At 43.2% G+C, this 25,777-nt stretch overlaps 2 protein-coding genes across 2 annotated transcripts in view; one reads left to right on the top strand and one right to left on the bottom strand.

Moving 5' to 3' along the window:
- The window catches only part of ZXDC (ZXD family zinc finger C), an 11,696-nt gene extending 577 nt beyond the window's left edge, over positions 1–11,119 (top strand). Inside the window, exons 2-11 of the mRNA XM_027640300.1 lie at positions 5–413; positions 874–1,026; positions 1,957–2,035; positions 2,154–2,284; positions 2,907–3,077; positions 3,657–4,339; positions 5,033–5,117; positions 6,934–7,106; positions 7,980–8,081; positions 8,898–11,119. Coding sequence (XP_027496101.1) covers positions 5–413; positions 874–1,026; positions 1,957–2,035; positions 2,154–2,284; positions 2,907–3,077; positions 3,657–4,339; positions 5,033–5,117; positions 6,934–7,106; positions 7,980–8,081; positions 8,898–8,984 — 2,073 coding nt within the window. The 3' untranslated portion in view covers positions 8,985–11,119. The remainder of the gene's footprint in view (positions 1–4; positions 414–873; positions 1,027–1,956; positions 2,036–2,153; positions 2,285–2,906; positions 3,078–3,656; positions 4,340–5,032; positions 5,118–6,933; positions 7,107–7,979; positions 8,082–8,897) is intronic.
- A 353-nt stretch (positions 11,120–11,472) lies between these two features.
- Positions 11,473–24,918, bottom strand: CFAP100 (cilia and flagella associated protein 100). The gene is made up of 16 exons (XM_027640853.1): positions 24,794–24,918; positions 22,980–23,147; positions 22,508–22,594; positions 22,036–22,142; positions 20,568–20,757; positions 19,861–19,928; positions 19,177–19,340; positions 18,500–18,580; positions 17,719–17,900; positions 17,486–17,633; positions 16,551–16,599; positions 15,840–15,991; positions 14,991–15,126; positions 14,313–14,515; positions 12,717–12,807; positions 11,473–11,791 (listed from the first exon to the last, which is right to left on the bottom strand). The coding sequence occupies exons 2-16, from the start codon at positions 23,044–23,046 to the stop codon at positions 11,684–11,686; spliced, it is 1,833 nt and encodes a 610-aa protein (XP_027496654.1). The 5' UTR covers positions 23,047–23,147; positions 24,794–24,918; the 3' UTR covers positions 11,473–11,683.
- Positions 24,919–25,777: the final 859 nt, after the last annotated feature.

The following is a 25,777-nucleotide window of genomic DNA, read 5'->3' as shown; positions in this document are numbered from 1 at the left end:
CCCGTGCCCGGAGCCGCGCTGCGGGGAGGCCTTTCCCCGCAAGCAGCAGCTGCGGCTGCACCGACTGTCGGCGCACGGCGGCGGCGGCGGTGGCGAGGACGGGCGGGGCGCGGCGGCGCGGCCCTTCGGCTGCCCCGTGCCGGGCTGCGCCTGGTCCTTCGCCACGGCCTACAAGCTGCGGCGGCACCTGCACTCGCACGACAAGCTGCGGCCGTTCGCCTGCGCCGCGCCGGGCTGCGCCAAGCGCTTCACCACCGTGTACAACCTGCGGGCGCACAGCCGCGCCCACGAGCAGGAGGCGGCGCAGAAGTGCGAGGCGTGCGGGCAGCGCTTCCCCAGCGCCGCCCGCTTGGCCGCCCACCGCCGCCGCAGCCACCTGGAGCCCGAGCGGCCCTACCGCTGCGACTTCCCCGGTAAGCCGCCTCTGGGGATGGGCTGCCTTCCCTCCCCCGCCCAGAAAAACCGGGATCCCAGCTCGCTTGTCCTCCCCGCTGCCCTTCCTTCGTCTCTCCGAGGGGTCTCCCCTGAGACTTCACCTCAGTTATCAAAGACTTCCATCTAATTTGGCAGCTGGAGGACGCTGCGCCTTTGCTCCCGTGACTTTGTGAAGCACGGCAAGACACAGCACCACTCTCCAGTGGGGCACCTTAACCCGGGCTGTGCGGGTTTTCATTGCCCGCCTTGGGTAAACAGTTGTATTTCCTCAGAGTAACGTAGTTTAGGATTGCACTGTTTGTTGTTTTTTTTTTTTTTTTAATGTTCCCGGATGTAACGTCCTGGAAAAAGGATCATGAAGATGCCTCGCTAAAAGCTGGAAGGGAGAAAAGAGTGCAGTTTTCCTGATTTTTATTGCTGTTTCCCTTCTCTCCCCAGGCTGTGAGAGAACGTTTATCACAATGAGTGCATTATTCTCCCATAACCGAGCCCACTTCAGAGAGCAAGAGCAGTTCACCTGCTCATTCCCTGGCTGTAACAAGCAGTATGACAAAGCCTGCAGACTGAAAATCCACATGAGGAGTCACACAGGTATTCACAGGCATGACTTGTACCTGGGGAAGTACACGGAAGATAGTTATGTGGAGAGTGGACTTCGGTTTGCTGGAAAAACTGAAAGTCATGAAGGGAGGAAGGGTGACAGGAATTATTTGGAGTCAGTGATTCTTGGCCTTCTGGGAGGAAGGGGTAGGAGTCCGCTGAATCAACTGGCCAAATGCAAAGTAGTTAGGGACATGCAAAGCTGTGGCTTCTGTCATTGTGCACTCTGTCCAGCAAAACTATCCCAGCTCTACTCCCAAATTCATAGACCTTCAAAATATTGGTCAAAATAAACAGCTGAAAAACTCTCAGACCATGTGGAGCGTATGTGCCAAGGTTGGGAACAGCAAGAAGGTAAATTTCAACTCAAGCAAGCACTCCTGACTTGCAAGGACCACTGCTAAGCTGAAATACAGCCTTCTCATGTTTTAAAGACACTTGTGTGTACGCTTTACTGTCCTCTGGTTTCACGGCTTTACAGTGTTGTTTTGGTTTTTTGTGTGTTTTCTTAAGTGTTACTTTTGTTAAGTTAAAGTTCACAGATGTGATGAAAATCAACTTCACATACTTCTCTGTATGGTAATCAAGATGCAGTCACAGGTCATGAAAACAGGAAAGAACATTTCTGTTTTCAGTAATGCTCTTATTTATTGGTTATTAAAGCACCTTCAAGATAGCTCAGATTAATATGAGGTGGATTGATAAATCTGATCTGTGATCTTTGATGCACAGGAAAAGATGCAGTAGCCTGGAGGCCCAGACCGTACAAAGGTGTAGTGGCATGACAATACTCTGCAGTGCATTGCAGGACAGAGTGGCTGAGTTGTTCTGTCTTAAATTATTTTAAGCAGGTTTTGATGTTTTCTAGCAGCAGTGTGTATTTTCATATTTAATAGTTAAGGTAATCTTTTTTTGCTTAAGGTGAAAGACCTTTTATCTGCGACTTTGAAGGCTGTGGCTGGTCTTTCACCAGTATGTCCAAGCTTCTGAGACATAAAAGGTAAAGGAAGCTTTTTCTGATTATGCTGTCCTAAGCCGCTGGCTGTTTGTTTGTTTATTTTTTTTTCCAGTACCTAAGCAGCAGTGGATTTAATCATGGAAATTTCCTTCCCCTGTAGGAAACATGAAGATGACAGGAGATTCATGTGCCCAGTAGAAGGCTGTGGGAAGTCCTTCACAAGAGCAGAACACTTGAAAGGCCACAGTATAACTCACCTTGGTACAAAACCATTTGAGTGTCCAGTAGAAGGTATTGCTCCACTCTTGTGTGTTTACTGGTGACAAGTTTGTATTTTTGCCTAAAGAGTGTGTGTGTTTTCCCCAAATGTGAGCTTGGTACAGGATTGGAACCATTTAGAGTGAGTCTTTCTAACAGGGTTTGAAGAGGTAAAACTAAACAGAAGACATTGCAACTGAACAAGTGATCATTCCCAAAGTTATGGATTACAGAGAAAACTGTAGTTTGTGCTCTAGCTTGACAACCTCCATCACTTCAGCAGGACTCCAGGAACAGAGATTTTTGAGTCTGATCTGAAATATTCTGCTTTATAAAGTCAAGAAGCTCTACTTAGTGATTGTATCTCCTTTTTATGGTCTTGCCAGCAGTTGTCATGAAGAGTTTAAAATGCCATAGTGTGGAAAGGTTGTGCTTTATATTGGATGAATTCAGGGTTTCTTTCTGTCAGAAACAGGTTGCTGAACTGTCCTACCCACTCAGACATTGATTTCTTCTGGGTCCTCTGTGCGTATGCACAGGCACTGCAAAATAGCAAGTAGAGTTCTGCAGAGATACTGTGATTTGTTAAGACACTAAATATGAACACTGAATTGAAATTAGATGAAATTTCAAAGCCTTGTATATCTTCTTACAGGCTGTTGTGCAAAATTTTCAGCAAGAAGTAGTTTGTATATTCACTCCAAAAAACATCTTCAGGATGTGGACTCATTAAAGACTCGGTGCCCTGTTTCCAGCTGTAATAAACTGCTCACTTCCAAACACAGTATGAAGACACACATGGTCAAACAGCATAACTTCAGCCCAGGTAAGGTGTTTGTTTCAGGCTATTGGGGGGTGCAGTGGGAAAATTAAATGTTTGGTTAAGGAAGATGTGTATTTACTAATGTTGAAATCTTAGTCCCATTGATATGAATGACAGAATCTTTACTGAAACTGGAGTTGGTTTCTCCCTTCCCTAAAATTTTCAGTGGGACCTCTGAGTATTAGAAAGTGATACCTGCGCTTGACCTGTGTGAAATTGTGAGAAATTTCATCGTTTTTTAATGAAGTAGAACTTGTCCTTGTCCGTGCCATCTCTAGAGTAGTGCAAGGTCTAAAAGAACTTCTCTTTTCACCCCTTTTTCCACTCCTCTACAGCCTGACTTAGCTTGGACTGTCTCAGTGTTATTTTTTGGCAAGTGCTTTTGTAACTGAAACTTCTCAGTAAAGGAGTGAACTTATTTCAGTAAGCTGCTTTTTCTTAGATCTGCTTTAAGGGAAGTTGGGGAGTGTTTTAGTAAGCTGAGGATACAGAATTTTAAGCTTCCTCCATTGATCATTCCTATTTTTCTTCTCCATTGCCTGATTGAAAGGTCTCTCTTATAACCAAACTCTTCTCTTCCAGATCTCCTAACTCAGCTCGAAGCAACCAACTCCCTCACACCCAGCAGTGAACTCACTAGTCCAGGGCAGAGTGATCTCGGCAACATAGACCTTGTATCCCTGTTCTCCAATGTGTCTAGTAACAATTCTGGAATTGCAACAGACATGGCGCTGGTGAACTCTGGGATTGTCACCATCGATGTTGCCTCGGTGGGCTCGACACTGGGAGGAAACCTGCCCGCCAGTACCAATTCCTTAAGCCAGGCAGTCGATCCCTTGATCCTGGTGGCGAGCAGTGACATGCCCCAGAGCCTGGACAGTTCTCTCCTGCTGGGAAGCGGTGCAGTTCTACAGCAAAGCACTTTAAACTTGGATGATGTACAGACTGTCAATGCCGAAGCCCTGGGTTCGCTGGCGTCCCTGTCGGTGAGGAACTCCAGTCAAGATGTGCACAGCCTGACATCCAGCAATAATTTAACCATCGACACGGCCACTTTGACTCCTTCCAGCAGCCTCGGCGGTACCAATGTGCCTGAGTTACTCACACCAGTTAAAGCTGAGCGGAATTTGGTTCCCTGCTCAGACGTTGTCGGTCAACAAGAGGGCAGCAAAGTAGTGACACAGTTTGTCTTCTCCAACCCTCCAGGGAGCTACAGTGCACAGAAGGAAATGGATCTTGGGGCAGTGACTGGCAGCTCGTTTTTGGTATGGAGTAACTATATTCACTTTACCCCTAGCTGACTGAGACAGCCTGACTGTGGGAGTATCCCTTGCTACTTAGAGGGAGACCTTTCTCTCAGATTTTGCAGATCATGCATTTTGGCTCTTTTTTGACAAAGGGTATGGAATGTTATGTTGTAGTAGTGTGTTGTCACAAGTAGATTCAGTGTGGTGATAAGTTCTCTTAAGAAATACTGGAATTCTGGTGGGGACAGTAGAGGAAGAACCTTTCAAAATAAGCAGCCATCCATCTGAAATGGAATTTGCAGGAGTACCCAAGAATATGTGATATATCTTGTGCATTTCATTCCAGGGAAAGATTTGGGCTGTAAGAGTAACTGCAACATTTTACTCTCGGTCCTGGTTCTTGTTTTAAGTACTCTTCCCTTTCTCCTTCACTGTGTTGCTGCAGACTGTTTACATTATAAAGTAAATATATGTTAAAATCTGAACGTTTATAAATGTGGACCTAACTTCTTAGTGTGTTGAACTCCAAATATTGAACACACATAGGGAATTTGTTGAAACACTAATCAAACGATTAGGGAAACTAGAATTCAGTGTTTGCAGCATAGAAGGTAACTGCATTTGAGAACTCATTAGTCTGTGTTCATTGCCTTGCTTTGTTCTTGATTCCAAAAACTTTACATCTCTGGGCTTTTTTTCTTTTTTTCCTAGGAGAGCAGTGGGTCTGCAAGAACAGACTACAGAGCCATTCAGCTAGCCAAGAAAAAGAAACAAAAAGGGAATGGCAGCAGCACAGGTGAGAAGCCATTAATTTTGTCAAATTTACTAAAAGCAATTATTTAGGATTTTTGGCACTGCAATGGGAGCAGGTTTCTGAGCAGCATTCTTAAATGTCCCATCCAGTATATTGCTGGTTAAAATAATTATGCATGTGGTGTACCATCTGTTACTCTGGATAATCACATTCCATGGAATATCAAATTCACAGTAAGTTTACAAAGAAAGCTGTACCATATGTTTCATGGTTGTTAACAAGACACTAGCTCTCCATCTCTTCATCTGCTTTTTATTTTCTTATTAAAGCAAAAAAAAATTAAGGTCACTTTGCTTTCTGTTGTTTATGCTTTTGCTCTTACTTAATGCGTTCTTTCAGTCAGTACAGACAATAAAAACAGCTGGAATTTTGCTTGTATGTTTCTCTTAGTAATAGTATCTATACAGTGTTAAAGAATTTATTTTTTAATTATCTGGAAATACTCAAACCTCTCTCTTAGATTTTTGCCTTGTAGGGAGTTCTTGTGCAGGGTGTGGTTTAGGTCATGATTCCAGATGTGTCCTCTTCCTCTTAAGCTGTAGTTTGACTCAAAGCCATCTGATGTGAATTATGCACTACTCCTCTGTCAGGTCAAACATGGTCCATGGCTCACTAGACTTGCACGAGCTCAGATGTTTGAGTTGTGTCTACCTTTGGGGCTGGGGTGGAGTATCATATATTTATGATATGAATACCATATATGGAGAGAGAGTTTAGTTCCACTTTGCTGTCTCTTAGACCTTCCTCCTCTAAAAATCAAGGCAGTAATTTTTGAGGTGAGTTCAGAGACTAGTTCTGATTTGAGAACTGTTGTGTTTGTGTATTTGTAAAATGCATACCTGTATAAATTCTGTCTGGTTCCGTGAGTTGTCACATGGAAGGATAAGTGCATTATGAAGCCAGTCCTGAGTGTCCTTGTATTAGACATGTGCACGTGTCATCAACCATGTGTTTTGGGTGTTAGTTTGAAAAAGGCTATTACATTTTACAAATGTCTTCTGAAATGACCTCAGAAAACTCCTGTTTCTGTTCCTACTCAAGTCTTTCAAGTCCACCTTTCACCAGCTATTGCCTTAATGCTACCCACTACTTCTCTAAGTGGTCTAGAGTGTCTTGTATCTCTGACTGGTTTAACTAGGTTGAGTGAATACTATGGAGGGAAGTTCAGTGTTTAAAAAGAAGTTATGCAAGCCCTTCATTTATTATAGATGAAAAAAGACCCCAAAAACCCACAGAGCTGACAGGACTGTATCCTTGCAATTGTTTTGATTAGGTTTTTGGTTTTCAGCTTGTAATACAGCAGCTGATTTATCTTGCTTTAAACTGAAAGAAGCTTAAGGTTGTGATAATTGTATTTGTGTAGCCCATTCTACCCAACAGTCCTTGAAATCTTTCTGAAAGTAGATGAGCTTCACTATGCTCTTTTTACAGTTTAGAAAAATGATGTGCATGACTTCTCAGGAAATGAATTGCAAAATTAAAAATAGAAAATGCAATCCTGCTTCCTAATTCCTTTCTATATCTCCGCAAATATACCAGTATTTCTGTGCTACCACAGGGGTGAGCCCTAAGCTTAGCAGTTTGTGATGTGGTTTTAATGGTGTTCATGTAAAAAGATGCTCACTCAGCAGCTGGAGATCACCAGCTCTTAGCCACTGTCAGATGGTGCTTAATTATATTGCACTGTTGCAGGTATTTGCTGTGTAGTGTAAATAGCTGCATAAAATTGAAAAGTACTAGCAGGACGCTTTGGTTAATTGTTTCTGACCATCTAACTACTAAAATTGCTCTCTTTTAGGGGCGTCTGGCTCTGGTCAGAGGAAAAACAAATGTGGTAAAGTAAGCCCTACCAACTTTTCATCATCCACTCCTGGCAGTCGACTGGGTGGCAACATAGTTCTGCCAAATGGAGGGCTGACAATAAGGGACCCTGCCACTGGAGCTCAGTATGTGCAAATTCAGCTTCTTCAGGTAAGAGCTAAGGAGAAAAAAACATGCTCATCTTCTCTGTTACCGAAATTGGCACATTTGTGGAAGAATTTGACTGTGAACTCAGGTACTACTGCCCCTGGATGAGATCATGAGCTCTGCAGTATTCTTACATTATTCCACATCTCAATTACAAAGTAAATATTAAAACAAGTAAATATTAAGTAAAGTAAATACTTAAGTATAAATATTAATTAGACAAAATATAAATAAATATTAAAGTAAGTAAATGAGGCTGACTTGAAAACATTCCTGCAAAAGGAAGTTTCAGCCTTAACTGTTATTTCTCTAAACTGTTGAAATGAAGCTTTAAAAAAACCCCGAACAACCTAGTAATTGGTGTGGACTGATTAGAGGAGCATGAAAGGTAATAGTTTTTGGCCAGGTGTATATCTGTGTAGTATTCAGACAGAGGGATAAGTTCCTTCTACTTCTAAACAACTATGGTATGGAGGAAGCTATGGGCAGAGTTCTCCATCAGTCTAGTTTTCTGAGGGGTGTTTGTAACATAACAAACATGAAAGTTTGTAACTTTTATGTTAAGTATCAGCTTTATGCAAACATGGTGAAACTTGTTTGACATTTCTGAGTGTTACATTTGTTGGAAGATGAACTATTCCTTCCTTTTCAGGTCTTGGCAGTGGTCCTGATGAAGACAGGATAATAGGTTGTACTCTGGGTTGGGTTCAGATTTAAGTGGTAGTTAGCTTTCTACATGTTTGTAGATCTAGGCCTTACTAGTACAATGCAGTGGCTTTAGCAGATTTTTTAAGATCATGAGGCTAAGTGAAATTTGCCATATTGTGCTGAGATGCTTGGGGGTCATGTAATTTTATCATATTTCTGTGTTCGCAGGATGATTCCCCAGGAGAGGGAGATTTGCCCTTTCAGCTGAGCTCCCAGTCCTCCTCATCACATTCTCAGCTTACAGTGGATTTACCTGTTCACATACTTCAGGTACAGCACGTCAAGCCATTGGCTTTTATTACCTTGCTTGAAAGTGAAGACAGTTTACTGTAAACACTCACATTCTGCCTAAACTCCACTGGGAGTTTAATTTCACTCGCACGAAGTGGTAAGCAGAGAGCTGCACTGCACAATTTATCTTGTGTCTGTTACTAACCTTTGACACATCATAGGTGGTTGTTTCTCTTCCTCTGTTACTGAGTAATGAATAACTAAATGTTACTCATTTATTCTGAAGTGCCCCCCTCCTTATTTTTCTGATCCCAGCCTGCAGATAGTAGGTGGGTCAAGAAAGAATCAGAATTGGAATGTAACAGGCTACAGGAAGGATAGGAAGTGGGAAGTAGAATCTTCTGCCTAGATTTCAGAGTGGTGTCCATATGGGAATGCAGGTTACAAAGCCTGCTCAGGGGCCCTCAGTTTTGATAAACTCTGCAATGCACCTATTCTTGCCAAGTGGGCTTCTCCTGGGTGGAAAATAAAGCTTTTTTTATTGAGGAGGGGCACCTTACTGTGCTAAACCTGGAAATACAAGAAGAGTAGAGTTGTTTGCCATGGTAGAGAGTTAATGGAGGAAAACCAAATAGCAATTTTAAATTTAAATGCTCATCTGAAGTGTTCCACAGAATAACTGTGGCAACATTGTTTGGGTGGATCCCCAAAGTAGGAAAGCTTTGGGATTCCCCTGAACCATTCAAAACATTGCTGTGCTGTTGAATAAATGTCAAGGTAATCTTGCTGATAAGCACTAAAAGCATCTAGAGGTGAAAGTACTGAACTCTTCATGCTGTCTGTTTGCTTTAACAGGAACCACACAATTCCACTGAAGATGATGCAGGTTCTGATAACTCTCAGTTCACTGGAAGCACAATAAACTTACAGGATCTGGAATGACCATTATTAAGAACAGTTACTTGAAAACAAATTGGGCAATCATGACAGAGTGAGATAACTATATGGGTCTTTTTTCTGAGGAAAATATGAAAAGTAGGAGAACTGAAGTATGGTTGCACTCTTTGTGATTTGCTAAAGACAGTTGCAGCTGAAAGATTTTCTTAAAAAATGTAAATCCCACTTGATGTGCCTGTGTAAGATACCCTGTCTGCCTGGTGGTCGGGGAGGCTGAGGCAGACTGCTGTACAGTGTTGTTTCAGGGAGAAGTACTGTATTACACTTCAAACTGAGGTAATATTTACTGTTTTCACAGGAAACCAAGTATTCTACAGCTAACAAGTGCAAATTTATAATCCTGCCTATGACAGTTAAAACTTTCTTTCCATTGGTTTCCTGCTGGAGCCAGTGGCATCAAGCAATTAAGAGCTAAAATTTGCAAGTGTTTTCCACACACAAAACCCATAATTGTTTTGGCCCATGTTTTGGCAGAAAACTGGAATAAAGTGTCACATGTAACAAAATTAACGTTCTATGCCATGAAAATGAAATGCTCTAAAATCTTTGTTTTAGAAAGCTAGATTCTAAATGTTAACTTAGCTGTGAATCAGTTTGTAGCTCATGTTGAGTTTCTCCCTTTCCTTACTCCCACGTCCCAAATACTTTGCTGAATTCTTCCAGCAAAACTTGAAAAAGAAAACTGCAATAGAACTGTACTCACTGTAAGTGATTAGCTAAGAGTCCAACAGCATCTGAGAGAGGTTTGTTTTTATCTTTGTGTTCCCTTTTTTGGGAGGAATGTTGACTGTCTTGTAAATTTAAGCACCTTGATTTTTATCTCATCTATAAACCGCTGCCAAGTTACCTGTGAACTGGCCACTACTATTTTATTTTGAGTTGTTTGATGTTTTTGTTTTTTTTAATGGAACACTGTTAACACATGTTCTTTATTGCTATCCCAGAGTGCCACATGCACGTGCAGCTCACGGCTGGTTTACAGAATATGCAGTTGTCAGAGTATTTTGTGAGGGGAAAAGAATTGTTACCCAGAGAGATTTGCCCCACTGAAAAACTGCAGTTTCTCTTGGGGCTGGGGGGAGAGGCTGTATGTACTCTACTTACCTGGATTGCAGACACCTAAATAAGTATAGGGTTGTATAGGGGAAAAAAACCACCTTTGGTTACGTTCTAAGGTAGTAATTTAAATGTTTCTTATGGTGATGTTCTGAATGCCTATAAAAGTATGTATAGGAGTTTGATAAAAGGCTGTATGTACTGTTTTTTTTATTCTCAGTGAGGTGTGTGTATGCACGTATGTGTATTTCTTTTTGTTTTTACAAAATAAGATATGTCACAGAGGGGAACGTTGTGATCTTTCTAATCTTGCACATATTTATTTATTTTACAGTTATACTGATGTTAAATTCACATGAGGTTGTTCAGAAATGCTTTTACTTCCTGTGCCTTTTGAACTATGTATGTGTCCATATAAATGCTTTTTTTGATTGAAGACTTGGGGAGGAAAAAAGCATACAGGTTACATTGAACTTCAGCTCCTGATTTGTAGGCAGTATTATATCCTCTGGTTGAACCAGTTTTATTTTTCTATCTTTAGCCTAACTGAGCATTGAGGTCTCTCTGTTCCTCTCACTCTGAGTTTACAGCTTATGTCCAGGGAAAGTCTTAACCTTCTCAGGCTGGGTTTCCAAACCAAACTGTTGGTAGATGAGATCTACCCAGTGGCTGTGACTGCAGCATGGAGTCCACTCCTGAGAGAGAGAGAGATTGAGAAGGAATTGTGCTCCAGGGACTCCTTGGTCTTGCTCTAATGGTCACCATGCTCTCCCTGGAAGCTGAGACACCTCAAGCTCCCAATGCCTGCATTATTCTGTTCTCAAGGACCATACCAGTTCTTACTCTATTAAAATGGCCAAGGAACACTCCATCTTTTTATGGGACTTGCAACCAAATCTTTCTACTTCTGAAAATGTACCTCACTCAGCTTTGTAAGTGAATGTAAAGTGCTAACCTCTTGGGGCAGAAAATTGGATTACTTGGCTTGGAGTCCATTGCTGGCAATGGATACCTGAAGAACTGCTGGTGCAAAAGGGTTAATAAAGCTTTTTTTTTTATGGTCAGTTTGTCACTGGGTGTTGTTCTTTGCTTGGATGCATCTGACATAAAGCTAATTACTAGCAGCTTGATTTCTGCAGAGCCTGTGGTTTTCCTTTGGTTGCGTCTTTTCCACAGTAGTGGGGTGGAGTCTGTAATGAAACCCATCCTTTGGATTAAAGCATAGCCATTGTTTTTTATAGCCCTTCAACAAACTTGTGATTATCTTAAGTGTCTAGCAGGTGCCTGACTTAGTTGTGCCTTAACAAGGGTTGTCACCCAGGACTGTGATAGATCTCTCTGCTTGGGTTTGTAGGCATAGAGCTACTGGCATTAAACACTGAATGAGAAAAGCATTGGCGCTTAGCAGGAGCCTGAGAAGCAAAACAAGAGAATTTTTATTTATTTTCTTAGGCAAAATATCAATGGGCAGGAAAAGAGGTTGCAAATTTTCCCTGGAGTCTTTGAATAGGAGAAGAAGGAAGTTTCATGGGACTGAAGTTGTTCAACTGAGCAAAGCCAGAATGTAGATCTACAAGACTAGTTCTAGAGAAGCTTCAGCCCTACGTGCTGTGATTGAGGCAGTGCTGTCAAGAGAAATAATACATTTGTTCTTCCTTCTCCTTATCTATTTGTTCTTGGGTGGTCTTCTCCTTCCTGGCAGGTGGGATGGAATGAAACGCCGGCTTCCTGCCATTCTGCTGAGAAAGAAGATGTGGATTTATCAGTGATGTGTTGGTGTGTCTGAACCACATGGCTAAAGCTGCTTCATGAGGGGCTGTGGCCTCTTGCTCTCTGTTTTCTAGGCAGGCTGCAGTGTGTCTAAGTGTGTTTTTTGTATTAGAAAGTGCGTGTGAAGCATCTGAAAGGCTGCGTGTGTGCTCGTGCTTCAGCTGCTACAATGTACTGTTGTACCTACAACTGGTTCATGACTGAAGCCTCATTTGTACTGTCTCAGGAAGAGCAGGGGAAGTTGGAAGGCCAAAGAAATACCAGCGGGAGCCTGCAGAACCCTCTGTTTTCTCTTGGCTGAAGGGCAGGGACTCATGGCACCTGTTCTCTGTCACCCATGCTGTCAGTGCTTTGATGTGTGACAGAGTTGGGGTGTCCTCGCTGCCGTGTTGGCCTGTGGAAGGTGCAGCAGGAGCCGTGGCTGAAGCTCAGTTTGGCATAATATGGAACGTGTCAGAAAAGGTGTGGTTTGATGGGATGGCGAAGCTGACTGAGGGTCTTGCTGCTGTTGTCAGGTGTGTCTTGCTCATGCCCAGTTCCTCATTTGCCAGTGTTCTTGCTTTGTTTAATGCAGCCAAGTTAATTAGTTGAAATGAGCTTACTGAGAATTGGCAAGTAATGGAGGGAGCCGTGTGGTCGAGAGAAGGATAGGAGAAAGACAATGGAAGGATACTGAGCTGGAAGAGTGTGACAGTGCACTGTGACTGACTTCCCAGCAGTGGCTAAAGTTACATCACTCCTGTAAATTGTAAACTGTGCTATGCCTGGCTATTGGTGCCACCCCACACAGCTGTGGAGGCCCCTAGTAACACTATTCCCTTAAACACTTGCTATTCAGGTACCTCTAGCTTCCCTGAAGTGGGCTATTGAGGTGAGAATCACTGCACTTACCTTTTTTTCTACAGTTGCCTGCAATCTTTCCGCGTCCCTTTTCAATCCTTCCTCCTGCTGCTGCTTCTGTTTCAGCTTTTCCTCTCTGAGCCTTTTGAAGGGAGGAAATAAAGGATGAGTTAAATGCAGCATGCAGCTACACCAGATGTGCTTTTGACACACAGCATGAACATCTAACATTACATTTTACATCACACCTTACATGTAACCATGTAGGACCACCAGAGCACAGGGGTTTGGGTGCAGCCTTTGCTGGAGTTTGTTAGTGGGAAGGTGGTAATGGAGAAGCGCTGACCGCAGTTGGTCCTACTCTTTCTGGAGTGATGAGTGGAAAAAAGCATGTCAGGCTTTGAAATGGAGTTATTGGACAGTTGTTTTCTGTTGCAGACATGCTCTGTGCCACCTTCAACAGGTGACTTATGCTCTGCAGTTGACCAGGATGCCCACCAGCTTTGTGGGTGAGTGATGTTTATAGGCGGGTTTTACACCCATGGAGCTACACATTGCTCAAATGGGCACAGTGGAGGCCAATACTGGCAAGTGATTCCAATTCCCTATGGAAATGAAGCGCTGGAACAGAAATGGGATCAAGCTGTGGAATGCTGAGGCCCAGAGGAACTGAATTCTTAACCTTGTGATCCTGAGGAAAACTTTAAATGCTTTTTGAAGGTTTTTTTTTTTTTTTTAGTTTGATTGGGTTTGTTTTTATTTGGGGTGTGGGTTATGTGATGTCAGGTTCTTCCCTGAATTATTCTCCTCCATCCCCAGCATAGAATAAATGTGTGTCTTATTTTGTAATTTAAGAGTGCAAACCCATTCACAGAACATCAGGAAGAAACACCACACCCTTTCTACTCCAAAGCTGAATAAAGATACAGAGAAAGAGTAAGCAGGAGGGAAATATCACTGCTCTGGCTTTAAATCCTCAGACTATTCTCATTCACCTGAAGATGGCCTGATACTGTCAGCAGTTCATCTATCTTTGCAATTTTTGAGGGGAAATTTCATGTGAGTGACTGGGCCAGAAGGAATGTGTCTTATCTTGGAACCTGAATTGATTGTGTTAATTGGCTACTATTTAATAAAACAAGTCAAATTTAAGAGTTTTGTAGAAGAAACATTTGAAAGCTGTCATTGCTGTGAAATAATCTTATGTACCTATTGAACACCTGACAAAATATCAGGGCATGGCAGACTTTGAGTGTATTAACTAGAGGAGTAATTTTCTATTTAATCAGTTTAAAAGGAGTAATTTTCTATTTAATCAGTTTAAATATTGTTACTGTAAATAGTCTTCTTAAAATTATGATTCTCATCATTGAGTCTGATTTGTTTGTGGGTTTGGTGTTTTTTATTCTTCTGGATTTTTCCCTTCTCCAATGTAGCTTGCAGGTCTTTTCTAATGTAGCTGTGAGCTGCTGCTCACTGCTCAGGAGACTCAAGTTCTATGAATGTGGAACCCTTACAGAAGAAAAATGGTATGGATTGGTCACATGGGATTTCAGATTGCTGCTACAGTTTCTTGGGTTGATTTGACTCTTTTGGCTGTCAACATTTAAAAATAGAGGTATTTTCCAGAAGAGAGTCTTGCCTTACCTTGCCCTCTTTTCCTTTTTTATGGCTTTCTGAGCCTTTTCTATCTGTGATGATGGAATTCCCTCCAGGTTATCCAGTAAATCATTGAGCTGTTTTTCTATTACTTTTAGCATCTCAATTGTCTTCAGGTTTGTCTCATTGTCTCCGGTGCAGTGGGAATAGACTTCCAGCACCTTCTTTTTCAGGCTTGCGAGCATTTTGTCCTAGAGGTAAGAGGAGGTTATGTAAGAGGCACATCTGGGTCCTGCCCAGTAGAACCATAATATCCCTCCAAAACCAAAGGAAGTCAGTAAAGGAAAAACTTTAATTTCCTCAACAAGATTCAGTTGCTTGTTTTGCAGTTGGCTTAGCAGCAGTGGCTGGGACAGATGGCTTTACTGAGCCTTTCTCCTGTTGGTCTCATCTTCCCAGCTTTCCTGTGACTTGGGGCAGGTTTTGGCTGCCCAGGTGTCTTTATGGCCCCTGCTCTCACCTCATAGCAGCTGCATGGAGCAGACACATTTGCTGTCTCAGCAGTGCCCTAAACCTGCCCTTGCTATAGCTCCATTGCTGGGAAATAGTGCTGATCCCTGCCCAGTGAACCCACTGCCTGCTCTTTTCCCAGGATATGGATATGGCTGGTGGAGAGGAACCACTTATGCCCATGTGAACCCCCCTTGCCTTGATCTCAGTGTGTACCTGGTCATCAGCTTCATGTTCTCCACAGGAAAAGAAGTGAACTCTGAGCTTCAGATCTGCTACTCTCTCTTCTTCCTGGGCGACAGCAGACTGCAGGGCGTTTACCTCCTGTTTCAGCTCTGCTAACTCCTTCTCCCTAGGCCAGAAGAGAGAGGAGGTATTTGGAAAGGGCATCTCTGAAACACAGGGCTCTTCTGCTCCCCCCAGCCTGGGCCCATCCCTTCTGCTGCCGGCAGATGGAGGTAACACTTCAGCTTTTTCTGGAAACTTGCACCCACAGCCCTGAGAGCTTCTGTTTTTTCTGGAAAAACAGTTTCTGTGCTAGTGTGAGGAAGGAAAAAGTAGCCTAGCTAAACTAAGATTTTTTAATAGTCAATGGGGGATCCAAATTTAAAAACTTTCACAAGGGGATAAATTACACTTTAAATGGGAATATGTGTGTCTAGCTGCCATTGAAATAGTATATTACAATGACACTTGGGTTCCCTTCTGTCTTCCTCTTAGAAGGTTTTGCATTGAGTCATTGTAGGTGCTGGTCTGGATCACTCCAGGAATTGCCTTGTTTCTTCCTTTGATCTTCCTTTATGAGAATTACACAATGCTTCTGTCTCATATCCACTCCAGGATGCTAAATGCATCAGTTCCCTAGTCTGCACCTCGAGGACTAAGGAATTAGTCCCAAGCTCAAGCCTTGTCTTCTAAATTAAACATAGATGGGACACTTTCCTGGGAGCTCACAACAGTCTCTGTTGTGTGCTGTGTGAACAGCATTACATGTGCTCTGCAGGTAGTGAGGTGCTAGTGGTGGGCAGAGGGGTCCCTTCCCATCTCTTGCAGGATCACACTTACATGCTTTCGTGTGTGGTGATGAAAGTGTGCTGGACCTTGTTCCATCTTTCCTCAGTATCCTGGGAATTCTGGATGAAGGATATGTTCTCATCCTGCATCTTCATGAAAGTAATCAGCAGTTGTTCGGGATGAGTAAAATACAACTCAGGTTCCTAGGGTGGAAAACACATGTGATGAGTGTTTTTTCTCCTCCAGCCTCTGGAGGTTGTTCTGCACCATCCCTGGCTGTTCAAACACTCTTCCATCAAGAGAGGTCCGTGGCTGTCCATTTACAAATGTCTCCCACCTTCCTGCCATGTGTGTAGCTTTACTCTGCCTCAGCAGCTCACCCCCAAAACAAGTTGCGTTTTGGGGGGTAAAAAGTGATTCAAACATTTATGAGAGGAAAGCTTCAATTTCAGACATAAACGAGTAACTTCACTAATTTAAAAATCTTCCATTATATAATGTCATATCAGGTTGGGGGATGACAAGCTTAGAGATGATGGCAGGTTTTTGGAAACTGGAGGAGGAAAGTTAAACTAAACTATTTATAATACATATTGCCAAAACATGAACTTTTATGAATGTATAAACATACGTTTATAATTTGTGGCTACAGTAACTCCTCAGTACCATAACTAATGGTTATAAGGTGAGGGAAATTAGTAATATCAATAAATGGCACAGGACAAACCGAAAATGTAAATATTTCAACATAGGGCTTCTGACCTCATCTTCATCCGAGCTGATTTCATTTTCTGCATCCTCCAAGGAACTTCTGAAAAAGCATTTTGTGTATTAGGCCCTTAGAGAAATGAGAGCTCACAGGAGACCTTGTTAGTGACTTATGAACACTGGGGTTTTTTGCTATTGCTGTTTGCTCCTCTACAGTCCTTTGCACATTCCCATATTTGCCTCCCCACGGCTGTGGCCTGTTTGGGTGTCAGTAGGATCTAGGGGTCACACAAACAGGCCATGAGCAAGCTGCCTTTTGTGCTGCTCCAGGCTGTGCTGTCCCAGTGGGACTGGGACATGACATGTGAGCCTGAACTGATGGTGTTGATCCAAATGCCTTTAAACTCACTGGGAGGCTTTGACTCTTGGACAAAGAGAAGGCAAAGGTAAGAGCCTTATTAGAAAGGCTCAGGCAGCAGCAGCACAAATGTAGAAGCCTTGTGCTCTTTGTGAGACATGGTACTGCTCCTAAATGACATGGTGTAGCCACCATGGGGAGACTGCAGTTTTTACTTGCCCTGGGAGAAGCTTGTTGAGTGCTTCTTCCTCTGCACAAGAGATGAAAGAGGGGGCAAGAGGTGCCTGGCTGCTCTTCACAGCACAGTCTGCTCATCACCTTCACTTGCACCTGTCACCCTGTGCCATGGAGGGGTTAAAAACCCTTTGTTTGCATCATCTGAGTGCCAGCTCCACTTGGGGCAGGGCTCTCAGCAGAGGGTTTAAGGACAGAGCCCTGTTGGAGTAGGCACAGAGGTACTGACTTGCACACCTGATGGTTTTCTACTGGTATTTGGATTTGTTCCAATAAACCCCAGCTCTCAATATACCCACAGCAAAGGTGAGGAGTAGGATTCCCCTCTGCTGACTCCCAGTCAACTGAGTGCTCTCTGCAGTATTTAAGTGTGTTGTTTGCATTGTCTTGTACTTACGGTTCTCTTGTTAAAAGAGGCTTCAGGAACTGTTTGAGCTGTGGCCTGATATCACGTGACCTAGAATCCAAACTTTCTGAATACAGCAGGGAACTTGGCATATCTGTAAAACTGTCGGTATGGGCAGTCCTGGCTGTCACACCCTGGTCTGGAGATAAGAAGAGATGTACTCAAAGCCTGGGGCTGTCCCAAAGAGGAGCAGGCAGCACTTCCCTGGCACTCTTGGCACTCACCCTGCTCTGCCCCGGGGGCAGATGAGGCACTCCCTTCGTTAGCTCTGGATTCTGTTTTCAAATCCTTATCCTTTGTGTGCTTTTTTCCATGTTCCTTCTGCCACTCTTTTGGAGACAGCTGATAGAGGATGTCCCTGTACATCTTGTACTCCTGCAGAGTATCCCGAATTCTGGATATATCACTGGATTGAGAGAAGTGGACAAAGTTTGTTAGCAGGGAGGAAAGCCTCTGCTTGAACACCTTCTTTCTTGATCTTGATATTCAGCTTAACCCAGAGAAGGGACAAGAGGACACATATTTTCATGGACATGCAAAAACAAATGGGAATCTGCCCTGCATATTCTTTGTGGTTCCTCATGTGGAAGCTGCCTGGTCATGTCTCTGTGGCCAGAGCCTTGATATGTCACTGGGCTTGCTAATTTTGGAATTTTACTTGAAAAGGAATGAGAAATTTTGCCAGCTCAACTCATAATGGTCATTACAGTTATTTCTTTTGTCTTTCCACAGGTGTCCATTAAAATGCATTGCTTAGTTTTGTTTGGTTTTTAATCTGACACTAAGCATTTGATTTTGGTTTTGGAATGTTTACACTTCTTAACAATATTATTAAAAACTAGTCAAGTTGTTTTAGAAACAAAGCCAGCATCTGGAAAACAAAAGCCGAAACATTTTGACTCTTAAAATGGAACATTTTTGGAAATCTTTCACCCCCAAGGACTGTGAAAGTACACCAGGGTAAGGGCTGTTAAAGGCCAAGCAGGAATAATGAGCAACTATTACCCTTGGACCTTCGTTATTTGGGAATTGATTGCCCGGAGCTCCATTATTTTCTTTCTCTTTGCTGAGGTTTCTTCTTTGGCCCTAGGAAAGAATGCATAAATATAAGACATTAAACAATTTAGTAGTGAGTAGTGAATTGAGGTGCGTATGAAACAGCAAAAAAGATGTGATACAAGCACTAGAAGTCTGTGTAACGGGTGTATCCCAGGTGTTTTTTGTTCCCTGCCTCAAGGCCCTACTTCTCTTGGTAAGGAGTATGGCATCCCAGTGTTAAGATCTCCCTAATTTGGCTGCTGCTGAGCATCAGTTGCTGCTCTGCCCTTGTGATACCTGTAATAGGCCAAAGTGCTCAGCTTGCCTCACTGAGGGGACTGTTCCTGCTTTGAGGAGTTGAGCAGAGGCATCTCCCCCTAGTAAGGGTGTTGTGAGAAGAATGGAAGTGGTGGGGCCAGCAGCAGGTTTCTTGCTGCCACCAGATCAAGGGCTTTTGCAATGACAGTATTCCCTGGCTGTTGTTCTCCTTCCTCTCTTTTATTGAATGTGTGGGGAGAAAGTGCCACCAGGACTGTAACTCTGGGAAAATCAAGAGTGTTTCATAGTCAAAAACCCTGCAGGAGGGTCAAGCAGAAAATCTCCTGTGTCCAGCACGAAAGAGCACACAGTTCAATGTTCCTTACATTTTCAGGGCTTTGACAGAGTTATTTTGGTTCTCCTGCAGGAACTCCTCAAACATGGCAGCATCCTTCTCCATCCTTTTCTCAGCCTTTCCCAGTTTTTTTTCCTCATTCTTTGCTATGTCTTCCATCTTTTTAATCTCATCTCGCTTCACTGCCATGGCATACTGAAATGAACCCCAAAGGCAGCACAGTCACATTGGTTGGTTGATTTTAAAGGTACATTGGTTAAGCTTTGTTCTTGGTTACTGTATTACCTGATACTTGTTGGCAGAGAGGGTAAGGACTTAAAACCAAGGTGTGTGTCTTAATGCATAGAGGTATATAGAGGCCAGGGGTTATTTCAGAAGGAACATAACAAAGAAGCAGTGAAACTAAAGAGTGTGTATAGAACAGCAGGAGTCAAAAGGTCAGGGTATCTGTGCATCTAACAACTAAAATGGTTGCAGGGTGGCTATGGAATTATGCAAATGGCATATGCTCCTTTATTTCTTGATTGGGAATTGCTGGGCTACAGACTATTAGTGTCTGTAACACAGGACTTGGACAGTCAATCCATGAGGTCTGATATGTGCCTCCTTGGAAAGATCTGCAGGCAGTGCATCTCAGGGGAAAAAATGCCAAAACAAAGCAACACAGAGAAGAGTAATTAAATGAACAGAAAGTAACATTCTAAAAGCAAAGTACCTCAAGAAAAAAGATCTCTCTTCTGTCATTTAAGTAGCCATGGAAGGTTTCCCTTTCTAATGCATAATCTGAAATTAGAATGTAAAGTTGCTTAGACTAGAGGGGAAAATATGGCCAAGGCAAAACACAGTGAATATGTGGGCTGCCATGAGTATGGATCTGGTTGGCATTGGAGTCAGCAATACTGGTTATTATATTAGAGTTTTTACCTTGTTTAGGATCAGTTTTATATGGAGTATGAAATCCTTGTTTAGGATCAGTTTCATGGAGTAAACCCAGATGGAATGGAGCCAGGAATCAGGTCCTTGTCCTCTAGACATTAATGGGAAAGCTACTGCTCATGTCAGAGGTAGAAAATTTAGGCCTATATCCACTAAAATCCAACTTCAGGTCAGCTTGGTAGAAATGTTTCTATTATAGAAGGTCCTGCAAACTCAGGTGACTCCCAGCTGATTCTGAATGCTCCCAGCTGCTGTGAAGGACAGTGGAACCCAGGCTACTGTGGAGGGAGTGCCACATGCTCTGTATGTGAATGCATGAGATGGAGATGGTTCAGCCACACAAAGGTTGGCAAGATACAGCCAACTATCGTGTCTGCAAGACCTCACCAAAGTGAGCCAGAGCCAACTGCTCCTCCCATGCCCTCTTTGCCTTAGGCTGTTACCCAGCTGAGCAGCACCACTGCAAAGACAGTGACTGTTCTGCACCTTTTTGCATGCCTAACTTCCGTGAGAGAATCTCCTGAAGAACTTTCAGTCTCTCTTCACTTGTTGCCTGTTTTCTGCTCTCCTCTTCTTCCTCCTTTTTCAGAGCTTTCATCAACCCACTTTTTTCTTTTATTTTAGTGGAGTAAGTATTTTTCTCATGGACTTTCAAGGTCTTCTTCCTTTCATGTTCCTGTGGGAAGTCAGATATGTGGACAGTTTGATTGTGTGCTTTGTTTGCTGTGGTTTTTAAAGCCATGAGTAGCTATTCACAGTCTAGAAATTTGCAGACTGCTGATATTCTGATGATGCATGTTTGCCTGGTTTTTCTGACTAATCCTAGTGATATTCTCTCTTGAGGTAACTGAAAAGCTAAATTCCTTAGCTCTTGTTCTCATTAGTATGTTGATTTGTATTCTGCATCCGTCCACCAGCTGTGCTAATTTGTGCCTACTCAGTGTCCTCATTTTTCCTTCCTGGATTATTCCTCTGAGTGAACAGAAATTTTCTGAGATTCATCCTATAAGTCCCTTAGTTAAAGGGAACAACAGGACAGCCCACACTTAACCAACTCAGTCCAATTTTCCCAATGGCACATAAACCACCAAGTTCAGATTGAGAGGATCTTTTCAAACCCACTCTAGACCTTTCTGGAGGAAAAGGTTGTTCCTGCTCAGTGCTTTCTTATGGACTGAAGTGTAATTCATTGCTGTCTGCACGGTTTGGCCATGAGTTATGCTGAGGACATCCCTCAGCAGACATCCTTAGTGCACTTCTTCCCAAGTTCTTCCCTGTACTTATATAGTGACCTTCAACCCAAGCAAGAACCAGACTGTATCAGTCATCAGTGTGAGGTGAGGAGGCCTTGCTAAAGCTTGTTTGGATCCCTCCCACTGTGCTTCAGAAACAAAGACCTCTTGCTTCTTTCCACACTACTGCCAGGCTGTGTGACCATGTGCAACAGTCAGACCAGAGAATCACAGAATGGCTTGGCTTGGAAGGGACCTTAAAGACAAACTAGTTCCAACACCTCTGCCATGGGCAGGGACTCCTTCCACTAGACCAGGTTGCTCAAAGCCCCATCCAACCTGGCCTTGGACACTTCCAGGGATGGCACAGCCACAACCTCTTTTAGCAACCTGTTCCAGTGCCTCACTACCCTCTGAGTAAAGAATTTCTTCCTCACATCTAATCTGTATCTCTTCTCTTTAGGTTTAAAATAATTCCCCCTGGTACTTTCACTATCTGTTTCTGTAAAAAGGTGCTGTTCTTTTTTTGATAAGCGCTCTCTGAGTACTGAAAGAATGCAATCAGGTCTCCCAGAGCCTTTTCCTGTCTGGGCTGAACATCCCCAGGTTTTTCATGAAGTGATCTTTTGATCTCTCATGCACTAAAATTTGGTATTCATTGGTTGATTGCCTGCCCTAGTAAGTGCTTGTTAAATACATTGGCCTAGAGCATGTATACATACCGCCTTTGCCTTTTTGATTTCCTTGTCCCTTAGTGCAAAAATATCAGCATCTGATGGGATTGTAAATGGATTTTTCTTTGGGTTTTCTTCATCCTCATCAGAGCTTTCTGCAAAAAACAAATGGATGAGGATGTAGAAGACGTGAAGCAGAATATCAGGACCCAGTGCAAAGGGAGTGTGATCTGCTGCATCACTCCTGGAGGGTGGGCAGCTGTGCTCCCAGCTGCAGGTGTCTAATGGTGCTGGAGCAGGGAGCTGGATAGGGCTTATGAGAATCCAGTGATATAACTGAGACCTCTGTATGGTTTCTGTCACTTGACCATATCTGATGATCAGCTGAGGATTTCAGACAGGGATTTTTGTAAGTCTGCAGCTGTTTTACACACCTCATCTGTTTGTGGGCGGAAGAATTTGACTACAGGCCTCTCCTTTGACTGAACAAGGGAAAGCTGCCGGAGCATTGTGTCCTTACCTGACAGCACAAGGCGGGTTTCCATTGCAGGGCTGGAAGAGAGACTTTTAGATGTTGATGCTGTGTGTTGAGATGGTGTCCTTGACCCTGGCCCAAAGAAAACCATAAACAAATCAATCAGTTGGGACCTGCCAGAAACTGATGTGGTAAGTGGTAGGCCTAGGGGCTTTCTGGATCTTAACCACTGAGCCTTTAATGTCTGTAGGAATTAACAAAAAGCTTCATTAAACTGCAAAACATTTGTGCTCTGACCCCCAAAGGAGATGCTCATCCCTGGCTTATGTGAAAGTTGGGTAAAACACAGTCTTCCTTACACACACACTGAAGGCAAATGAATGACAAAACACTTTGGAGGTAACAAGCAACCTTGTCTCTTTTTCCACCCAGTCACCAGTTCAGATCCACACCCATGCTTTTTCAGCCTCCTGTCACTAGTTCACAAGCTGCATTTTTTACTCCTTAAAGCTCTTACCAGTAATTGTTTCAGCATTGTGGGTTTCTTGCGATGAGGCAGAATGATTGTTGGACAGCACAGACATGTTGTATGAACTCCGTTGTGTTTCCTTTTAGATTGGCAAATTGGTGAAGGTTAGTTTTCTCTTCTCTGACTCCAGTCTCTTTTGTAGTTTTGCTATGGGTCCTAAGGGAAAAGGCATAATTGAAATGATCTCATTTGCAAAGTACAGATAGACCATTGTTAAAGTTATCCTTTAATCACCAAAGGCAGCGAGCTCAGCCCAGTGAGGTATTAGTTCAATTGATGCAATTCTGCTGTTGGCACCATTCCTGATCTGCACTGATATAAGAACTGTAGAAAATATCTTCTTCCTCTTGCACTAGTTTTAAGGCTATTTTAGAGCATCAGTTTTTGCTCTGAACAGCCTCCAGTTTTTATGTATATTGAGCTAAACTCATCTGGCCTAATTTCCATGTACGTCCTTGGTGCTTTGTGTTTCCTATTGGCTGTGTTTCTGCAGCTGCCCAATTAGTATCCAATTCTTTGGAGGTGTCAAACTTTCACTGCTGGTGAGACACAGAGGCTGAGATAGAATTTAGGCTGCTTGAACATATCCCAAATGTTTTCTCTCTCCTCTTCAGTTCTTGAAGTACCTTTTCCAAAAGCCTCCTTGACTGGTTACTCAGATTTCAAATCTCTCTGAACTTTGCTCAATGTAAGGGGATATTTTTCTCTAGGGGTCTCCCATCTACATCCTGGAACAACATCACCCCTGCTGATGATGTGAGTTTTGGAGAAAGCCCCACCAGGGCAGGGGTGGGAAGGCAGTCAAACACCTGAGGCATTTGGTTGAATAGAGTTTGTGAAACCTGCAGAGCAGTTGCAGCAAACACCTGGAGGCTCCGCCCTCAGTGCACACCTTGATTTCTCTGATCTGAAACCCTTTTCATAAAAATTTTCTTGTTCCTGTGGTTGATTTAAAATCCTGCTACAGGGAATAAGACTGAAAAGCAGGATTAGACAGAGGATACTGGCATATGGTAAATAATTGTCAGTGCAATCCTCAGAGATAAAAAGTGCTTTATAATATAATTTTATCTAAATGTAGGAAACTGTTTTTAAGATTAACTTATAAATATTCATTTTATTAAGGTACTTTTAGTCTGAGATTGTTTTGGTTTTTAAGAGGTTTTCTGCACATCACTTTGGAAATAATGCCAAAAGCTACAGAAGCATTAGCTGTGCTAATTATAATTATTAAGCTCAATAATGCAAATAAAAATGCTTTATTGCTAGAATCATTTGGCATATATTAGTTCCTCTGACATTTTTATGTTCCAGTAACTACATACCAGTGGCCAGTAGCATGGGAATCAATAGATAAGGCATTCATGGTTTTAATATACCAAAACCTTTATTCAGTGTTTTTCCCTTGCATCAAGCTACTGTGCAAAAAAAAAAAAAAAAAAAATCTAAAATGCCAAAGTAAACATGCAGATAGTTCTAAAAGATAATGCAGTAAATCCATCCACCATATTCCCAAAGCATTGGGTGAGTGTGTTTTATACACTCAGATGATTTAGATGACACCATCGCTGCAGAGCAGGTCGTGTCACACAGGTGGGTGTGTGGATGGGACACATCTGTCCCTGGCAGAGTTCTCTGAACACCCCCCACCATCCATGGAGAAGCAGGCGGTGAGTGCGTGTGGTTTCCCGGGGACACGGGCCGGCACCTCCGCTAGTCCGACTGAGACACAGTATCTGATGTCACAAACTGCAAAGAAGTTGCTGCGATTGCCCCTTCCCCTGTATTTTTTGGTTTCTCACCCAAAGGAGGGGTCCTGCGGGCTCCTCTCCCCGGGAAGCCGCGGTCGGAGCGGGGCGGGACGCGGGACGGGGCAGAGGCGCAGCCGGCTCTGTTTGCGGTTCCATGGAAACCCGCGCTCCCGTTGCCAGGCGGCAGCCGACAGCACACAGGCACGGGAGGGGTCGTGGAATCGTTGAACGGTTTGGGTTGGAACGGACAGTAAAGATCCTTTGGTTCCAACCCCCTGCCACGGGCAGGGATATCTTCCACTAGACCAGGTTGCTCCAAGCCCCGTCCAACCTGTCCTTGGACACTCCCAGGATGTCTGGCTGCAATGCAGACACATGAGCAGGTGTTCTGAGCAGGCAGCTTGCTGGAGTTAAAATGAGATGTTGGTTTGAACTCCCTTGGAAAATGAAGGAAAATGCTGTGTTGTGAGAGGTCCCCCTGGGCTTGCTGGGTTTTCTATCCATTATTGATCTTCTCAGAAACAATTTCTTCACTGAAAGGGTGGTCAGGCATTGGAATGGGCTGCCCAGGGAAGTGGTGGAGTCAGCATCCCTGAAAGTGTTCAACATGGCACTTAGTGCCATGGTTCAGTTGGCGTGGTGGTGTTTGGTCAATGTTTGGACTCGATAATCTTGAAGGTCTTTTCCAACCTTAATGATCTTGAGATTCTATTCTATTTCTGTCCCTGAGGTCCAGGAATTGAGTATTTAACTCCATGTCTGCAAGCAAAGGGTTGAGGAAATGAGAGCTGGAGCCCCTGATTGTGGAAATGATCATAATTTATCATTTCCTAGCCTCTGCCTTGGTCTTTCTGCTTGTAAAGTGTGAACAGTCACAGTTTGGAGACTGGATATCAGTTGAAAAAAAGTGATGCATTTTCACAGAGGGGAAGATCCTTAAATCCCCCTATTTACTCTTTCTGGTTTCTCAGAAGACCAAATCAGTTCCAAATGGATTGTGTTCTTCTTTAGACTCTTCAGAATCTCTATTAATAC

Source organism: Corapipo altera, unplaced genomic scaffold (genome assembly GCF_003945725.1).
Source record: "Corapipo altera isolate COAL_440 unplaced genomic scaffold, ASM394572v1 55, whole genome shotgun sequence".
Lineage (NCBI taxonomy): Eukaryota > Metazoa > Chordata > Aves > Passeriformes > Pipridae > Corapipo > Corapipo altera.
Note: the sequence above shows the minus strand (reverse complement) of the source record. Positions and strands in the feature narration are given on the sequence as shown.